Source organism: Bufo bufo, chromosome 1 (genome assembly GCF_905171765.1).
Source record: "Bufo bufo chromosome 1, aBufBuf1.1, whole genome shotgun sequence".
NCBI lineage: Eukaryota > Metazoa > Chordata > Amphibia > Anura > Bufonidae > Bufo > Bufo bufo.
This window is the reverse complement of record NC_053389.1, coordinates 663,357,652-663,378,594: the sequence shown is the minus strand read 5'-3', so window position 1 is coordinate 663,378,594 and position 20,943 is coordinate 663,357,652. Positions and strand designations below refer to the sequence as shown.

At 41.9% G+C, this 20,943-nt stretch overlaps 1 protein-coding gene across 1 annotated transcript in view; it reads left to right on the top strand.

The window, feature by feature from the left end:
• FAM227B (family with sequence similarity 227 member B) overlaps positions 1 to 20,943 on the top strand; it is a 695,955-nt gene that overhangs the window by 559,282 nt on the left and 115,730 nt on the right. Inside the window, exons 13-14 of the mRNA XM_040414019.1 lie at positions 13,105 to 13,182; positions 14,781 to 14,855. Coding sequence (XP_040269953.1) covers positions 13,105 to 13,182; positions 14,781 to 14,855 — 153 coding nt within the window. The remainder of the gene's footprint in view (positions 1 to 13,104; positions 13,183 to 14,780; positions 14,856 to 20,943) is intronic.

Below are 20,943 nucleotides of genomic sequence, written 5' to 3'. Positions count from 1 at the left end.
TGTTTTCAGTAAAAAAAAAAGCATTGAAAAGCAGTTGTCCCCTCTGAAAAGCAGCATATAATAGTTATAGTCATGAAGTATAGGGTCATCTATGGTATATGGCCAAAAGTATCTGCATACCACTAAAATGATTAAGTTCAGATGTTTCAGCCACATCCATGACACTCCAGCTACTGTGAAACTACAACTCCCAGCATTCAACATGCTCGGCTGTACTTCTAACTACCATAGAAGTGAATGGGGCATTATGGAAGATGTAGTTTCAGAACAGCTGGAGTGCCAAAGATTTCTGATCCCTGATATAGATCATAGATTGGGAAATTTCTGATCTGCTAGATCTGTCCCAGTCCACTGTAAAGGTCCTTTTATACAGACCAATAAGCCTGTGATCACAAGATGAATGAGTAATTGCATGTTCCTCAGGTGATTGTGTCTTCCAGCCACCAAAAATAATTGTTCCTATGTAGCACATCATCGAAACAGCGATCTTTTGCCCAGGAACAATGATTTTCTATGGGGACCAGCGATCACTGTATCAATCCTTTTTCGTCATACAACGGAGGTGATTGCTGCATGTAAATGCAGCTGTCATCTCCTTTGATGATTTGTCAATTATCAGGAATGTCAGGTTCGCACATCGGTCCATGTAAAAAGAACTTAAAGAGGACCTTTCATCGGTCCAAACATTGCAAGATAATTATCAGGCCACATAGAGCGGCGCCCGGGGATCTCACTGCACTTACTGCACCTCCAAGCAACGCCCAGGGGGAAACAGGGCAGACTCCGCCTAGTCGAACCAATTCAGTGAAGATACCGGAGGACACAGCAGGCGAACGGAGCGGCGCCCAGTGATAATAGTAAGTGAAGTAAGATCCCTGGGCGCCGCTCTATGTAGCCTTATAATTATCTTGCAATGTTTGGACCGATGAAAGATCCTCTTTAAGTGATATTATTGCAAAGTAGCAATTTCAGGAACTAGTAACAGCTTAGCAATAAGACTGGGCAGTGGAATTGTGTTCTCTGAAGTGATAAATCATGTTTTGCTATCTGGCAGTCTGATGGGCAAATCTGGGTTTGTGTCTACTATATAATTTGGTGGAGGAGAGATGATGATATTTAGCTTTATTCCAGGGTTTAGGCTAGGCCCCTTATTTCAGGTGAAGGTTAAGCTTAATGATATGGCATACAAAGACATATAAAATGATATATTGTGTGCAGTAGCGTACACAGAGAAGCAAGGATCAAACCAGGCCCCCCACACAGAACAGAAAGGTTTCTGCCTAAACCCTTTTCAATGCCCCTTGGACCATTTGTCCACTGCCTCATTTGCTAAAAGTTGTTCCTTTAGAGCAGGGATGCTCAACCTGCGGCCCTCCAGCTGTTGTAAAACTACAACTCCCATCATGCCCTGCTGTAAGCTGATAGGTGTAGGCTGTCCGGGCATGCTGGTAGTTGAAGTTTTGCAACAGCTGGAGGGCCGCAGGTTGGGCATCCCTGCTTTAGAGGTTAGCACCCTGACCAAGTTTTCACCTCCAGTAGAAGAGGAGATAATCCCAACTAAGACTGGGCCCCCTCTTGCCCTGGGCCCCATAGCAGTCGCATGGTCTGCCGCTATGGTAGTTACGCCCCTGATTGTATGCTTCGAACTTTGTGGTAACAGTTTGCAGATGGCTTTTTTCTGTTCCAGCATGAATGTGCTCCATGCACAAAGCAAAGTCCATAAAGACATGGTTTTGCAAGTTTGTAGGGACTCAAATGGCCTACACAGAGCCTTCATCCCAATCTCATTGAACACCTTTGGAATGATTTGAAATGCAGACTGCAAATCTGAACTGCTTATCCAACATTAGTGGCTGATTTTACATAACCCAAATCCCCACAAAAACAGTACAAAATCTTGTTGAAAGCTTTCCTAGAATAGTAGAAGCTGTTATAGCCCAAAAAAAGGGCCTAACTCCTTATTAATGCCAATGGCTTTGGAATGGGATGTCCAAAGTCTCTTATAGGTATCATGGTCATTTGTATATTTATAAGGATATGCAATAAGCAGGGTTGCCAACCGTCCAGAAATTTCTGGACAGGCCATAAAAATATGCAACTTTTTTCCTGTGTCCGTGAATTTTTTTTTATGTGTCCGTGATTTTTTTGAGGCTGGTTCTATTTGACTAGATTATTTTGGTTGTGATTTTCATCATTTTACAGCTCACAGTAAATGCTGGTAATGAGTTCTTATCAGTATATTGAGCTATAGACATGTATTACTTATCATTTTTATCATTCATTATGGTTTTCCTATGTGTCCATAAAAAATGTTGGCTGTCTGTGATTTTGGGAGAAGTTGTCCAGAAAAATTAAAAATTCAGGTTGGCAACCCTGGCTATAAGGGTCTGATAGTTTGGAAACCTTAAAATGGAAATTCAGCAGGAAGTGAATGCCTAACTTGTTATATCTGAGGATCACACTGTGGCAGCCCCAAGACCTCAGAATCCATGTTATAAAGAACACCTGAATAACTATGTAAATTCTCTGTGGCAAAAGTGGCAGAGGAAATTAGTGGCACAGAAGGGGGTTCAATAGTACTTTTTGACACTGCAGGATCTCCATGTTACTTAAAGTAACACTATACTTTCAGTAAAGTTTTGATATGTCATAGGGATATATCAAAAGATTAGATTAGTGGGGGTCCCAACCAATCTGTAGAATGAGGGGAGAGAAGGACTCTCTTCACTGTAGGACAGGAAACGAAATGGACTTAAAGGGGTTTTCTGAGATTTTTATACTAATGACCTGTCCTCAGGATAGGTCATCAGTAGTGTTGAGCAAAGTATTCAAAAATTTGAAGAGACGCCTCTTCATAACTTTGACGGATCCTTTACTAGTTCTAAATGTAAGACCGTTTCCTTGCTGTCTTACGTTTAGACCTTTTTCTATGCCTGCACCAGACATAGAAAATGGTAAACCCCCTCCCCACCCACGCCGCACCCACTTTTTTATACTTGTGGGGAGAAGTCGCAGATATAGGCGGATTTCAGAATCATAAATGAGCCCCTAAGTGCAAACAATTTGAATGCATTTTAGTTTAAACTATTCATTACTAGTATAAAAAAAAATCCCATCAAACCACAACGGGCACAATGAGCAGATCTGAGACGCACTATAGCTGTTCTGAAGCTTTTAAAGGGATAATCTGTTTATCTCATGGTTTCCCAAGTCTTTTTATTCATGGGTTGAAATGTTCATTGTTCTGCATGTTATAATTTAGAACCAGTTAAAAAAATGTTGTACCTAAAAAAGCTCAGAGTTTTCCCTGAGTTAATATTTTACCTTTTAATTGTCCTTCACACCACTATTACACAAAAAAAAGATGGTAACAAATGTCTTTAGTTTAAACATTAAGTAAATGTGTTTCGGAACTTAGGGTTTCCTTAATTGCAGTTATCCTTTCTTAACTGGTAATTGTTTCCAGCGAGTCTGCGTTACTCTGAATGGATTATTTTAAATAAAGATTAACTTTTGTGTTCCCTCTAGCAATTTCAAGTAAAGATCTAAAAATTTGTTATACAGCAAAGTGCTTCCACATGATAGCTTCAGGATTTATAGTGCAACTGTTTGACATTTAACTTCATTTAACAGATACTTATTTTGGGCAGTGAGCAGCACCCCATTTAACACTTTAAATTTTTTGCCGTTTCATTTAAACTAGAAGACTATACACCTGTGGTCCAATTAACATATTAATACTCCAGATTACTGCAGATTTTAAGGGTGCTATTACACAGGCAGCTTGAGCAGACAGTACTGCACATTTTTGGGCTGCACCTGTCCTTTTGCCACCAAAGCAAGTACAGGGGTGGCCTGGCAATGGGCTGCAACCAAGGTGCAGCCTCACACATGTACATTACAGTGCTGAGAAAACCTATTTTCCACCTTCCTAATTTCTTATATTTATAACACGTGAATGTTTTTAACACGTGAATGTTTTAGATAATCAAACTACTTTTAACCCATTAAGGACACAGCCTAGTTTTGTACTTAAAGGGGTTGTGTCACTTCATTAAGTGGCATTTATCATGTAGAGAAAGTTAATACAAGGCACTTACTAATGTATTGTTATTATCCATATTGCTTTCTTTGCTGGCTGGATTCATTTTTCCATCACATTTAGACTGCACGTTTCCATGGTTACAGACACCTGGCAATCAATCAGCGGTGGCCGTGCTTGCACACTACAGGAAAAAGTGTCACTGTCTCTGGTGGCCTGGACCATGGGAGCTCACATAGGCTGGTGTTTTTTTTCTATAATGTGCCCACTGCTGGATGGACTGCAGGGTGGTCATAACCATGGAAACAAGTAGTGTATAATGTGATGGAAAAATTAATGCAGCCAGCAGAGGAAGCAATATGGGTAATGACAGTACATTAGGAAATGGCTTGTATTAACTTTCTCTACATGATAAATGCTATTTGTTGAAGCGAGAGAACCCCTTTAAGGCTTGATGATTTTTTTTCCAGCCAAAGGACCCCTTCACAGTTTTTTTGTGGCGGTTTTTTGGAGCCTGTAAAAAAAAAAAAGGCAAGCATTTTTTGTTCACATATTTTTTTTAATATATACATAATATACCTGGTATTTTTTCCCTATAGAGAAGCCTATGGGAAGATAACTGAAAAACCCCATAGCCATGCCATTCTGCAATAAAAAAAAACTACGATGGACCCAAAAACACACTACAAATGAAGAAAACCCCCGCTACAAAAAACATAATTCCCATACACTTACAGCTTACATCTGGAGTTTTTTTTTTTACTAAGATGTTGCTAAAAAAAACTGCAAAGAAAATTCTCAAAAAAAATTCTCTAGCCTCTCCACATAATACTTTCCTATATCCTAAACAACAGTAAAAATTCTCATGCTGTAACCCACTTATTGTTATCCTATAGTCCATTATATATCTCAGAATTGCTAAATACATAATTACAGTCTTACAACAAATTCAACTATGTAATTTCACTAGGGATTTATCATAGTGAAGTGCTTCTGAAGCATGGGTTTGTTCACACGGCGTTGCCCCTCTGTGCCCGTGCTGTGGACTGCAAATTGCGGTCCGCAATGCATGGGCACCGACCGTGTGCCAGCTGCATGCGGATTGTGGACCCATTCACTTGAATGGGTCCGCGATCCGTCCGTTCCGCAAAAAGATAGAGCAAGTTCTGTAGTACTTCCGTGGGGTTCCGTTCCGTGCTTCCTTTCCATTCCGCACCGCATCTCTGGATTTGCGGACCTATTCAAGTGAATGGGTCCGCATCCATGATGCGGAATGCACACAGCCGGTGCCCCGTGTATTGCGGACATGCTGTATGCGGGCCGCAATACGGCAACGGAGGGGCAATGGCCGTGTGAATGAGCCTTAAAGGGGTTGGCCACCCTAAGTATCAAAAATCCAAAGTGCCCCAGACAATAGCCAAAACCATGAAGTATTTCTATCCTGTGACATGTACTGGCTATATATCATTTTTCTAACCTGTTCACCATGATGCGCCTCCCTGGAGGAGCTCCCTCAGACTGGCTGTGTGGGAGGAGCATCTGTAAAGTGAAAGTAAAAGTCCCATCATGCACTGCAGCAAGCATGTTCAGAGGAGCAGTCACATGACATCCCCGCCCACCTGTGTTTCCATAGAGACAAGAGCACCTCAGATAATATCAGTAACTCAGTCATCAGTGAATAGCTGAATAGTGACATAGCAATAGGGAGTACGCCCCAGTCCCAGCAGCACACAGGAATATGATGCTAATGTATCATACATATGTTACTGGGGGGGGTGCCCTGTAGGGCCTAGTCATTTCTAGTTGCACCATTGGATTTAAGCCATGAACAGAATGAATAGAGGGGGAGATTTATCATTTCCCTTGTTTCTGAAAAATGGTGTTAAAAAGTTGCAAACTATGTGTTTGCGACTTTTTAACTGTGCCTTTAAAAAAAAGGGGGGAGGGGCGTGACATTGGCTGGGAGGGGGCGTGGCAAGTCGCTCCAACAAATTTATATTAATTTTGGCCAGTTTTCTGGCTCAAATGAAGCCAGAAATCCCCGGCAGCTCTGAGCTGTCATAGATTTCTGTTTAGGTGCATAGACTGCCGGAGGAGGGGGCTGTTGAGCGGGGGGACAGATCTTTGTTGCACAAGAGCTCTGATGAATAAATTTGTACAAATCGATCTGCTCACATAGAGAGGAGCATCCTGTCTATCATCACACGACTAAGGCTACTTTCACACAGCATTAGCAGGGTCTGGCAGGCTGTTCCCCTGCTGGATCTGTGCTAACGCTAGCCCACGAGTACCACCGGAAGTCCGCTCCGGCCCCATTAACATTCACTGATGCCCAGCACGCTGCGTTTTTTGTCCGGCTGTCTTATGGCATGTTTGCCGTGCTGCGGCCGCATCTCCGACCTGTCCCCATTAAAGTGAATGGGGCCAGAGCGGACTTCCGGCGGCAATCGTGGGCTACTGTTCGCACGGAACACTGTATACAGTGTACAGGGGGTCACAGATCTCTATATGCAGTAGTGGGGGTAACATATCACCATATACAGAGTGCAGGAAGGAGAGGGCACACAATTATAGATGGTGAGACCAGTGACTACTGCTGATATCACTGACCTCAGCCATACTGACAGCTGACAAGGGGTTAAAGCTCCTGAACTGTTGGTCCTGCTGTAATATCATGTTTGTGATAAGAACACAGTGCAGAGGGGCCATAAACAGGACAGACACCGGGATTGCTCACAGTTTGTGGTCCACAGAGCTTCCCTGGCTCTGCTACATCCTCACATGTTGGCAGGATCCTCTCAGTACAGGGGAAACAGCTTTCCCTCAGTCTCCCTTCCTCCTGCAAAAGTTTCTTTATTTTAGCTTTTCACAAGTGTCCCTGCTAAGTCCCTGCCAGCCCTGCACAGCCAGGAGTGCCAGTCACAGAAGGAAAGCACCTCTGATACAAGCAGGGTGCTTTAGGACCCAGACAGCAGCACAGGCTTCAGGCATGGACGAGGTAGCTCCTCCATGGCAGGTGCACAGATGGACAGACATGCAGCTGTGAGAGCAAGACAGGAGGGAGCGTGGCTGCCAATAGCAGGAAAACCAGGCAGATCTGCTTAAAAAGGTAAATTAGTAAGTGTAATATCTCCCTACTTTCTTTATAGTTTTAATAAGTGCTAACAGAGTGGCCAACCCCTTTAATTTTATTACATGACATTACAGTGGTCCCTCAAGTTGCAATATTAATTGGTTCCAGGGTGACCATTGTATGTGGAAACCATTGTAACTTGAGTCCTAAACTCTATGGAAAACTAGTAATTGGTTCCAAAAACCCAAAATGTCATCCCAGGATAAGAGAAAATGAGAAAGATAAAAAAAATTACTTACATATAGCAGTCAGTAATAGATGCTGGAAGCTGTAAATCACTTTCTTTGATGAGGACACAAGCTTCTTTAGGGTCCCGTACAGTGCACAAGAAAAATGAAATGGAGCCACTGTCACCTGACACCCAAGGTAGTGGCTCATCTTGGCACAGACATATGGCAGTATAGGACTTGTAGTACCAAACTGTACTGACTAGACGGTCAGTGCAGGTGTTTTACCAGAGAAATGGCTGAATGTTGATTGGTTGGATCTGAGTCTAATTCATCGTATGTTGGGTCTAGTTTCAAGTTATGATGGCCAAGGAAAGACCATTGTATACTGAAAATATTGTGTCCTCAGGCCATTATATTTTGAGGGACAACTGTATATACTTAAACCACTAGAACGTGCCCACCCTTTTCTTGCCATGTCTTCAATGAAAATAAACTGACTTGGTGGCACAAGTAGCACTGTAGCAGAGTGAACAGGTGATGTTGTGTACAGAAAACAAGTACTTAGTGAAGATGTGTACGGAGTTTGGAGGGAATAGAAATTAAATTAAAGGGAATCAGTCAGCAGTTATGACATTGCTAAACTGTTGATAGCACCAGCAGGGGCGTAGCTAGAAATGACTGGGCCCCATAGCAAAAAAAATTTATGAGCCCCCCTCCCGGATCATCCACCCCCACATACCTCTCGGACCTCGCCGCCACATCTGCAGCTCCTCATGCACTTGCGACGGTTACGCGTGGGACTGAGCACAGACAGTTGGTCACTGGCAACGCATTTGTGCCAGTGTAGGAAATGTATGAATCTAAATGTCTGTGTATTAAAGTAGGACTAGTCAGAACTGCCACCCAGACTGCGGGACCACTCCAGGGGTCAAGTCCTGGGACAAAAAGTGTGGGAACTCACCCAAGATCCACTGCCACCCCGATTCCCCCCCCCCCCCCCAAAAAAAACAACATATATATAAATATATATTTCACAGAAAATTCAGTGCAACATAAAACATAAACAAAAACTGGAATTTTCGCTATATGTCTGTTCAGACATAATTCATCTCTTTCATATTATAAGCTCCCCTTATATATAATTTACTTACAGTTCTGAAGACTCAGGGGTGCTGACAGGCTTGGCCTCAGGGGTGCTGGCTGGCTTGGCCTCAGGGGTGCTGACAGGCTTGGCCCCCCCCCGGTATTAAAATAATTGGTTTAGTGCCCCCCCCCCCCCGATATTAAAATCATTGGTGTTCAGTGCACCCTGCCCCCCTCCCCTGTATTAAAATCATTGGTGGGCAGTGCAAGCCCTCCCCCCCCCCCAGTATTATAATCATTGGTGGGCAGTGCAAGCCCCCCCCCAGTATGAAAATCATTGGTGGGCAGTGCAAGCCCTCCCCCAACCCCCCACCCCCAACATTGGTGGCAGCGGCAGTTCCAATCGGTTACCATGGCAGCCAGGATGCTACTGAAGTCCTGGCTGCCATGGTCAGTTAGTCAGCACAGCATACTTACATGCGCTGTGGCCGCCCTACGCTCCTTCTTCTTGTAACTCACAGGTCTGTGCGGCGCATTGCTTATGCTTATAGCAATGCGCCGCACAGACCTGTGACGAGTTACAAGAAGGAGGAGCGCCCGGCGGCCACAGCGCATGTAAGTATGCTGTGCTGACTAACTGACCATGGCAGCCAGGACTTCAGTAGCATCCTGGCTGCCATAGTAACCAATTGGAGCCCCAGCATTACACTGCTGGGACTCCGATCAGAACTGCCGCTGCCACCAATGATGGGGGGGGGAGATCGGGGAGGGGGGAAGGCCACCCCCTATCGTACACAGATGATTTTTATTTATTTTTTTATCCTCAGGCGGCGGCCCGGGCCCCCAGAGGCGTAGGGCCCCATAGCCATTGCTATGGCTGCTATAGCGATCCCTACGCCACTGAGCACCAGCTAGGTGCTGTGGAGAGCAGTACAAACATATATTTTATGGAATTATTATTAACAGGAGTAGTGTAAATGTGAATTTTTTTTCGGCCAGATTGTGTTTCTGCAATTGATGTGGATCTTCACTGTGAAGTGCCCTCTGCAGTGAGCTGCTTCATAAGCCCTTACCTTCTGCTTTGGGTGATAGCTGTAGTGGTCTCCTGGTTGGATGCTGTCACTCAGAACAGAGGAATGGGGCTGTGAAGCAGCTCAATGGAGAGAGAGAGCAGAGTGCACTTTATATCAAAGTTCTACTTCCAGTGCACTTAAGGAGCAGAATCTGGCAGAATAAAAGTTCATATTCTCACTACTCCTGATAATAAAAGCTCCACAAAAGGTATGTTTATACTGTTCTCTCCAACCTTACCTAGTGCTGACAACAGATTAATAAAGATTGGAAGGGGGGCAACATGTCTGGATAATGGCATCACCCATACACAGAATAGCTGATACATATCTGATCATTGGGATCTACACCAATGACTAGACCAGGGGTCCCAGGCCTTATTTCCTCTTCACTGCATGACTACAGTGAGGAGGAATTTGAATGGAGCAGGGATCTAGCATGTGCTCTGCTACTCCTTGCTACTCAGTGTCTGTTGGGCTGTGAGCAAACGGCAAGTGCTGTACTTGGCTGCCTCTGTAAGCCCGAAAGACTTGTAATGGAGTGACAAGGTTCAAAACTGGATCACTGCTCCATTCAGATTCCTCCTCACTGTGGTCATGCACAAGAGGGCCTAGGACCTCCGTTTTAGTGATCAAGGGGATGCCAATGGGCTTCCAGCATTCAGACATTGATACTGTGCACAGGTGATACATGTTGATTGTGGAACAACCGCTTTAAGAGGCAGGAAGTTACCAGTTCATTGCACCATATGGTTAGCATAGTAACCTTATACCAACATTTTCTGCATTTAGAAATATGCTGTAGTTCTTAACAGTGAAGTGGTATAAAATTAAATCAAGTTATATCAATTTATTCATTTAACAGCTAGAAAATGTTCTATAATGAGATCAACCTGTGCTGGCATCATTTTTTCCCTTTCAAGAGTTCATTCATCAGTTATAGTATAGTTATGCTTGCTGTGATGGATGTCAATATGTCTGCAACCATGCAAATTGTGTTATGAGCATGACTGGTTGCCAGCACTTGCCAACATACATTATATTCTCCTGTGCTTTTCACCAAAGGGATTTTGTTGTAAATTGAAAATAAAATTGAGAGAAGAAAATTAAATAATGTTGTAGACCTTCAATGTGGACCTTTTTGCTTATCTGCTGTTTATTTATTTCATTAGGCTTTTGGTAGTATTGCTGTATAACATACACAATTGCCATCTGTTTGGAATACTGCCCTTGCTGTTCACTGTTGTAATGTACTATACATTATTTCATTATTAGTTAATGCTTTTGTCCAGTTAATGGTCTTTCTTAATTTAAGGAGTAATTGAAGCACCAATATTGTAAGAAAACATCCCATATACAGTATGATATTGTGTTTTATTTAATTAGATTTGATACATTGAGTCACTTCAATAGAATCTTATAGTAGTGCGAAGCACTTTACAATATAAAAGAAACAACATCCTTTTACAGTTCTCTTTAACCTCCTAAACAGTCACAATAAAATTGGAAAATCGCTCCCGAAAATGTCATTTTTTTAAATGTAGATTTTTTATATATGTCTGAAGTAAATATTGTTGGCCCACAACTCTGGGGATACAAGTGCATTTTAACGCCTTAGTGACATAACTAATTTTAGCCTTAAGGACAAGCAATATTTTCCCCCTCTGTGTTCCAGCTGTCATAACTTTTTAATTTTTTCTTTCTAAATTTTTTTCTTGATTTTGCTGGATAAGTTGAAGTTTTATTAGGAGCCATTTTGGGGTACATTTAGTGTATTAAATAACTTGTGTTATTTTATTTTTAGGGGTTAATACAAAAACAGCAATGTTAACATTATTATTATTATTATTATTATTATTATTATTATTCACATAATAACTTTATTCTGTGGGTCAGTACAATGATGATAATGCCAAATATAATTTTTTACTTAATTCTTAAGATTGAAGAAGGGAGGGCTGCTTTAGCTGCTCATATCTCTGATTTGGTAGCAGCCATAGATTTGGGCCTAGTATTGTTTGAAAGCTGGCACTCCAAGCTTTCATACTAGAATCGTGTCCAGAATCACAGGATTATCTCCACTACATCAGAAGATATAGCTTTTAGAAATTGGGTTGGTAGTAAATGCAGCTGAAAGTTAAAGTAAAAGCAGGTTTCACAGCTTTCACTTCCAACTTGATTTCTAACAGCTGTATCTCCCAATGTAATCATGTCTTGAATTAAAGCATGGAATGCCAGTTTTCAAACAAGACCAGGCCCATATCTCTAGCTGCTACCAATCCAGAGAGATTTGGGCAGCTAAAGCAGCCCTCCCACTGAACTGTTAGGCTGGGTTCACACGAGCGTGTCCGGATTAGTTCCGGATGCGTCCCGGTGTGTTGCGGCAAACCCGCGCGAGTAGGAATGCAATTGCAGTCAGTTTTGACTGCGATTGCGTTCCGATGTTCAGTTTTTATCGTGCGTGTGCAATGATTTTGCACGCGCAAGATAAAAAACCGACTGTGGTACCCAGACCCGAACTTCTTCACAGAAGTTCAGGTTTGGGTTCGGTGTTGTGTAGATGTTATTATTTTCCCTTATAACATGGTTATAAGGGAAAATAATAGCATTCTGAAAACAGAATGCATAGTAGGTGATCAGTTGAGGGTTAAAAAAAATAAAAAAAATTAACTCACCTTCTCCGTTTGTTCGCGTAAGTCCCGGTCTCTTCTTTACTTCTCAAAAGATGAACTATGGGCTAAAGGACCTTTGGTGACGTCAGATCACATGCTCCAATCACATGGTCCATCACCGCGGTGATGGACCATGTGATTGGAGCATGTGATCTTACGTCATCAAAGGTCCTTTAGCCCATAGTTCATCTTTTTAAAGAACTAAAGACCGGGAGAACTACGCGAACAAGAGGACAAGGTGAGTTAATTTTTTTTATTTTTTAACCCTCAATTGATCACCTACTATGCATTCTGTATTCAGAATGCTATTATTTTCCCTTATAACCATGTTATAAGGGAAAATAATACAGTGTATAGACAGTCACCTAGCAACCGTGCGTGAAAATCGCACCGCATCCGCACTTGCTTGCGGATGCATGCGATTTTCACGCAACCCCATTCACTTCTATGGGGCCTGCGTTGCGTGAAAAACGCAGAATATAGAGCATGCTGAGATTTTCACGCAACGCATAAGTGATGCGTGAAAATCATCGCTCATCTGAACAGCCCCATTGAAATGAATGGGTCCAGATTCAGTGCGGGTGCAATGCGTTCACCTACCGCATTGCACCCGCGCGGAAATCTCCCCCGTGTGAACGCAGCCTTAAATGCTTTTCTGAAAGCCAGAGCAGAAATTGTTAGGTGATTAAAGGGGTTTTCTGGCGGAAACAGGTTACACTGCTCCAATCTGCTAATAGTGCTGTTTACAAAATAAAAAAAAAAAGAATACTTACCCCTGCCAATCCTGTACCTATGCTGCCCAGTCTTCTGCCATTCTCTGCTTATACAATGATTTTAGGTCCGGAATTTAGGTCCATAATGTAGGGTCACAAAATGAAAGAAGTTAAAAAAAAAAAACAGCCATTGATTTATTTCCTTAACTTAATTATATTACGCCTGTTGGTACAACCTATCAAGACATCATTAAAGAAACTCAGAAGCTTAGAAAGAGTTTACAACAGGAATATGAAATGTAAGTACCTTTCTTTTTATTAGAGACTAGGATGTCTTTATTTTACATTGTCCTATATTTCCTCTATACTGTATGATAAGAGTGCTATATTTACAAAAATGTGCACACTGTGACATCTAAAAATAGTAGGGTTTAGTTTAACATCTTCTTCTTCTATTATGTATTTTTATTTTTTATTTATATATATATATATATATACAGTACAGACCAAAAGTTTGGACACACCTTCTCATTCAAAGAGTTTTCTTTATTTTCATGACTATGAAGGCATCAAAACTATGAATTAACACATGTGGAATTATATACATAACAAACAAGAGTGAAACAACTGAAAATATGTCATATTCTAGGTTCTTCAAAGTAGCCACCTTTTGCTTGGATTACTGCTTTGCACACTCTTGGCATTCTCTTGATGAGCTTCAAGAGGTAGTCCCCTGAAATGGTCTTCCAACAGTCTTGAAGGAGTTCCCAGAGATGCTTAGCACTTGTTGGCCCTTTTGTCTTCACTCTGCTGTCCAGCTCACCCCAAACCATCTCGATTGGGTTCAGGTCCGGTGACTGTGGAGGCCAGGTCATCTGGCGCAGCACCCCATAAATCTCCTTCATGGTCAAATAGCCTTTACTTTCAAAGTTTTCCCAATTTTTCGGCTGACTGACTGACCTTCATTTCTTAAAGTAATGATGGCCACTCGTTTTTCTTTACTTAGCTGCTTTTTTCTTGCCATAATACAAATTCTAACAGTCTATTCAGTAGGACTATCAGCTGTGTATCCACCTGACTTCTCCTCAACGCCACTGATGGTCCCAACCCCATTTATAAGGCAATAAATCCCACTTATTAAACCTGCCAGGGCACACCTGTGAAGTGAAAACCATTTCAGGGGACTACCTCTTGAAGCTCATCAAGAGAATGCCAAGAGTGTGCAAAGCAGTAATCCAAGCAAAAGGTGGCTACTTTGAAGAACCTAGAATATTACATATTTTCAGTTGTTTCACACTTGTTTTTTATGTATTTAATTCCACATGTGTTAATTCATAGTTTTGATGCCTTCAGTGTGAATCTACAATTTTCATAGTCATGAAAATAAAGAAAACTCTTTGAATGAGAAGGTGTGTCCAAACTTTTGGTCTGTACTGTATATAAAGAAGGACGTATATATTTGTGTATATGTATGTATGTATGTTCCGCGATCACTCAAAAACCATTGATTTCAACAAAACTTGGTATACACATTCCTTGCTACTTGGAAAGAAATCTTGTGGGGGTCATACGCCCCCACACAGCAGCTGCATGGAGTTTGTATGCTCCAATTGTTTTTGCTACACACATTTTGCTCTGTAATTCAAAAACTCATCGATCAATTTCTACTAAACTTAGTGCCACATATCACTTACTATCTGGGAAAGAATACTGTGGAGGTAACATGCCAGTACACAAGGAGTTCACTGTTAAAGGGGCGGGGTGCTGTATAAGTCACGGTTATGGGGGATAATGTCAATATCGTTTAACGACACACAAACATTAAATGAAATAGATGAAATATACTGGGTCCTTCTGCTAGTTATTTAATAAATGAACAATTGTGTTTTATTCTTAGGTTAGAAACAAAAACCCAAAAGGAACTGGCAGAAATTCAGCAACAAACTGTGATAGTGAAGGACAAAATTGAGAAGTAAGTAATGATGTGCCGTTATGTGGAAGTCCTGAAATACAGCCACTGCTAAACATTACTTCATTGGTTATTTAAGGTACAGTGGAGAAAGACAAATAATAGAATGTACCGAGTGAATATACCTACATATGAGATATTTCATGCCTACAGTACACACATTTTGCAATATTAGATTATAAAGTAACTTGGTAATTATAATTGATGATGATTTTTATTAAAATTCAAGATTCAACCGGATTATAATCCTGCTCCTTTTACCTTTCTAATCATATTAAAGGAGTACTCCTATCTCAATCATTATTGATTGAGATCAGAATACCTGTTGGGTATGGGTAAGTAGTGGCCAATCAGTGCATACATTTCAGTTATACTGGTGTTTTACCAGTAATATCCATGCTGATTGGCAATCACATGTGCCACAGATCTAGACTGTCTGTGGCATTATATGCTGAATTTGATTTCAAGTTAGTTTGACCCAAGAAAGTCCATTGTAACTTGAATTATCACTGTATTCATCATTGTAACTTGAATGATCAAAATGAAAATGGTACAATGAACGGTAGGTTAAAAGATGCTCAGAAGGCATTCAGATTAAAGCTAGAAAATAAAATGTCACACAATAACTCCAGAGAGGTATTCTCTGGTATAAAATTACTGACTGGGTTTAAGGCGAGGTTGGAGCATGAAGGAGGGGGACTGGACAGGGCTAAGGAAATGAACAAGTTCTTCAACAGGTTCAGCCATATATGTGCAGCTCCAACAGGGAGAGAGGATGGTGCTAGATCAGCAACCTTGACATTGGGTGATGGACTAGCTGATTTCAGAGTCTCTCAAAATAATGTGGGGGAACAATTTAAGAAACTGAAGAGAGGCAAAGCAGCAGGGCCAAATGGACTCAGTCCACGTGTCCTTAAAGTGTACGCAAACCAGCTGTGTTCAGTTTTTCAGTACGGTAGTTGTTTAACTGGAACCTACAATCACAGAGGGTACCGGTGTTATGGAAGACTTCCTGCTTGGTGCCGGTCCCCAAGGCTACTTTCCTAACGTCCCTAAGTGACTGTCGTTCTATGGCCTTAAAATTGCATGCTATGAAGTCCTTGGAAAGATTAGTGCTTGCTAACTTGAGTCCAAGGGTAAGGCCTTTTGAAGACTCCCTACAGTGGGGGTGGACGATGCTGTTATGTTTTTCTTACCTACAGTACATTCATTTTTGGACAATGATGGAACCACTGGGCGTGCATTGTTCTTTGATTTCTCTAGTGCATTTAATACCTTACAGCCACTCTTATTACGCAAGAAGATGACTGCTATGAAGGTTGATGAGAGGATGATAAATTGGATAATTGACTACTTCTCAGACAGGCCGCAGTTTGTACGGATGGGGGCAGCAGTATCTAGCAGTTTATTGAGCAGTGTAGGTGCCCCTCAGGGAACTGTGCTGTCCCCCCTTCTTTTCACATTGTATACTGCATTTTTTTGGCATAAATCTGATTTTTTTCCACCTGCAAAAATTCTCGGATGACTCTGTGGTAGTCGAATGTATTAGGAAGTTGGTGTTGGATTTTTTGGAGTGGTGCCAGGCTAACGGTCTACAACTAAACATAAAGAAAACTAAGGAGTTGGTGGTGAGTTATAGCAGGAGAAAGATCAAATATTTACCTGTCACTATTGAGGGTCAGGAAGTAGAGCAGGTCGACAGTTACAAATATTTGGGGTCCACATGGACAGCAAACTAGACTGGAGGGGCAATACGGGGAGGGTTTACAAAGAGGGGGTGAGCAGACTGTGCTTCCTACTGAAACTAAGGTTGTTTAATGTGTGCAGTAAAATGTTAGAAATGTTCTACCAGTCTGTTGTGGCAAGTGCCATCTTTTTTGCAATCATCTGCTGGGGAAGTAGTGTGCGGGTGGCTGACGCTAATAAGCTTAACAAGCTTATCAGGAAGGCAAGCTCGGTTGTTGGTTGCCATCTAGACACTTATGACGAGGTAATGGAGGAAAGAATTCGGAAGAAGTGTATGGCGATTATGAACAATAATGCACACCCATTATATGAGCTGTTTATGAGGCAGAGGAGCAGCTTCAGTAACCGTCCAATCCTACTAAGGTGTAAAAAAGAAAGATACAGGAAATCGTTCGGGCCGACTGCTATGGGAATGTATAACAACTACCTAAGGCCTCTTTCACACGAGTGTAGCGGATTGGCTCCGGATGCGTTCAGTAAAACTCACACCATTTTGCAATCAAGTTTAGTCAGTTTTGTCTGCGTTTGCGTTCAGTTGTTCAGTTTTGTCCACGCGGGTGCAATGCGTTATGATGCGTTTTTCACGCGCGTGATAAAAAACTGAAGATTTACAAACAACATCTCTTAGCACCCATCAGTGAAAAACGCATTGCATCCTCACTTGTTTGCGGATGCAATGCGTTTTTCACTGAAGCCCCATTCACTTCTATGGGGCCAGGGCTACGTGAAAAACGCTAAATATAGAACATGCTGCATTTTCACGCAATTCAGAACTGATGCGTGAAAAAAAAACAGTCATGTACACAGACCTATTGTAATTAATAGGGCTGGATTCAGTGCGGGTGCCATGCGTTTCACATCACTCATTACACCTGCGCCGAAAACTCACTCATGTGAAAGGGGCCTAAGTGTGAAATCCTCCAAGTGACTGTGTTTTATTATTGTTGTACCAATGGTGTATTGTACTGGCCTGTCATGAATAATAATGTATGGAATTATACGGTCAATTGTCTACTGTGATCCATGTCTATGTTGTATTGCTGTGATACAGAAATTTCCCTCGGGATCAATAAAGTGTATCGTATCATATACTGCTGTCTCCTTACAGGACTGAGGGGCCATTAGACTTCTTTAAACACCAGGGCCTGTGTATGGCTGAAGCCACTCCACCCTGTGTAGCAGGAGTGGATCCAGGAATAAAACTGCAGAGTTTGCTGCCAAGACATCTTTGGCCCTTAGCTTCTGCAGCCATAGCTAGTGATGAGCGGCAGGGGCAATATTCGAATTCACGATATTTCGCAAATATTTGGGCGAATATTCGTCATAAATTCGAGAATTCGCCATTATTTTCTTGATTGCGAAAATTGCCAATGTAATATGCGCGTATTGCGTGCGCAATACAGACATGGGTCACTTTTGCTCTATTTTTCAAGCTGCTAGAAGTTTCCTGAGACTGGAGAAAATAGTTGGCACGGCAGAACATTACAACAGCTTTATATGCAGATAGAGGGCTCCTATATATTCGCGATTGCGCAAATCGGCACTAATGATGCACACATTTTAGCAGGTCTAACTACATATTACTGATTGGTGCACTATGTATTGTTGTGACATCACAGCACTATGTCTGTAGCATGTACGTATGGACAGCAGAACCTATCAGCTAGCAGGGATCAGCAACCTCCGGCACTCCAGGTGTTGTGAAACTACATCTCCCATCATGCACACTTGCTTGACTGTTCTCTAATCTCCCACAGAAGTGAAAGAAGCATGCTGGGAGTTGTAGTTTCACAACAGCTGGAGTGCCGGAGGTTGCTGATCCCTGAGCTAGACTATATCACGATCTAATCTACACTGACTATCTCCCACTAACTATCTGTAATATATATATATATATGATCTAACTAACTATCTAATGTGATGACACAGCAAAGCACAGAGCACAGCAATGACACTGCTCTCTCTCTCAGAACTTCAAAAAAACTGCAGAAAATGGCTGCTGGGCAGGTTCTTATATAGTAAGGGGTAGGAAACTTTCCTATTGGTTGCTAGGAATGTTACATTGCAGCCTTCTCATTGGCCCACAAGCAAGAAGCAGGAGGGTACTGATGAAAAAAAAAAATCTAGAATATTCGCGAAGATATAGCACTATATTCTACATCTTCGCGAATTCTTGAAGTGTCAATATTCGCGATTAAAATTTGCAATTCGAATATTCGCGCCCAACACTATCCTTTACCAGCCTCTGTAGCAACACAAATGTATTATGATTCCAGATTAGAACCGGAAAATAATTCAGTCACCTATTTAAATTCAGACCCCAGACCAAACACATAAATTAATGGTAACCTCTGAATTTAGACCTTACACCAGATGCCTAAGTAAATTCATACCCCAGACCAGACCCATAAATTATGAGGGTTGTCTCACGTTAGCAAAAGGCATTTATAAAGTAGAGAAAGTGAATACAAGGCACTTATTAATGTTGCGTGATTGTCCATATTACCTCCTTTGCTGGCTGGATTCATTTTTTCATCACACTATACAGTGTTCATTTCCAGGGGTTATGACTAACCTGCAATCCAGCAGCGGTGGTTGTGCTTGCACACTATAGGAAAAGACGGAGGCCTCTCTGGTGGCTGGGACTACAGGAATACACATAATCCAGCACTTTTTTCTGCAGTGTGCAAGTATGACCATTGCTGCTGGAATGCAGGATAGCAGGGTGGTCATACCCATGGAAACAGTGTATTATGTGATGGAAAAATGTATCTAGCCAGCAAAGAAATCAATATGGATAACAACAATAAATTAGTAAGTGGCTTATGTTAACTTTTGTCTACATAATAAATGCCATTTGCTGAAGTGAGACAACCCCTTTAATGCAGACCCTAGACCCCTCTATATTTTACCGTTCATCCTCATGAGCTTCTGTTTAGCTCCAGACACTGCATCCATGGTGCTTGCGCTAGCAGTGCGAGGACATTGTGTGCACTGCTACACACTACGTCGTGACACAGGACCAAGTACGGCAGCTTCCGTAGCTGAGGAGTCTAGAAGTAAGAAATATAAGTATTAGGCCTCATGCACACGATCGCTGTGTGCATCCGCGTCCGTTCCGTCATTTTTCACAGTTTAGTGGAGGTCCCATTCATTTCTATGAAGCTGTGAAAAAAAACGTATAGTCCTTTTCTCCGCGTCCGTGATCCGTGATTCCAGTCCGTCAAAAAAATATAACCTGTCCTATTCTTGTCAGTGGAAAACGGAGGACGGACCCATTCAAGTCGCTGGGTCCGTCAAAAAAAACGGATGCACAACTGGTATGTCATCCGTGTCCGTTTTTTTTCTACAAGACCTTGGTGCAATAAAATTACACTTTTCATTAACCTTCCTTTTTTTCCCCCTGTCAGACAAAAAAAAAGGAAGACACAAGGAAACACAACTGAAGCAAAATCGGACACGGACCACTGAAGCCAAATCACTGACAGTGAAAAAACACTGTCGTGTGCATGAGGCCTTATTGGCCATTGTTTATTGAAGAATCCAATTTTAAAGAAAGATGTAGTAGTGGACTGGGAAAAAACATTGCTTTTATCACCGTTCCACAACCATACCCCCCCCCCCCCTTCGCCCCACACACACACACACACACACACACACTGTATAGCTGTAGATGATATTAAACTAGAGAATAATCATGTAATGTTAGGTTTTTCATTTCTGTATAAAACAATGTGTTTTGTACACTGCTCAAAAAAATAAAGGGAACACAAAAATAACACATCCTAGATCTGAATTAATTAAATATTCTTCTGAAATACTTTGTTCTTTACATAGTTGAATGTGCTGACAACAAAATCACACAAAAATAAAAAAATGGAAATCAAATTTTTCAACCCATGGAGGTCTGGATTTGGAGTCACACTCAAAATTAAAGTGGAAAAACACACTACAGACTGATCCAACTTTGATGTAATGTCCTTAAAACAAGTCAAAATGAGGCTCAGTAGTGTGTGTGGCCTCCACGTGCCTGTATTACCTCCCTACAACGCCTGTGCATGCTCCTGATGAGGTGGCGGATGGTCTCCTGAGGGATCTCCTCCTAGACCTGGACTAAAGCATCTGCCAACTCCTGGACAGTCTGTGGTGCAACGTGACGTTGGTGGATAGAGCGAGACATGATGTCCCAGATGTGCTCAATTGGATTCAGGTCTGGGGAACGGGCGGGCCAGTCCATAGCATCAATGCCTTCGTCTTGCAGGAACTGCTGACACACTCCAGCCACATGAGGTCTAGCATTGTCTTGCATTAGGAGGAACCCAGGGCCAACCGCACCAGCATATGG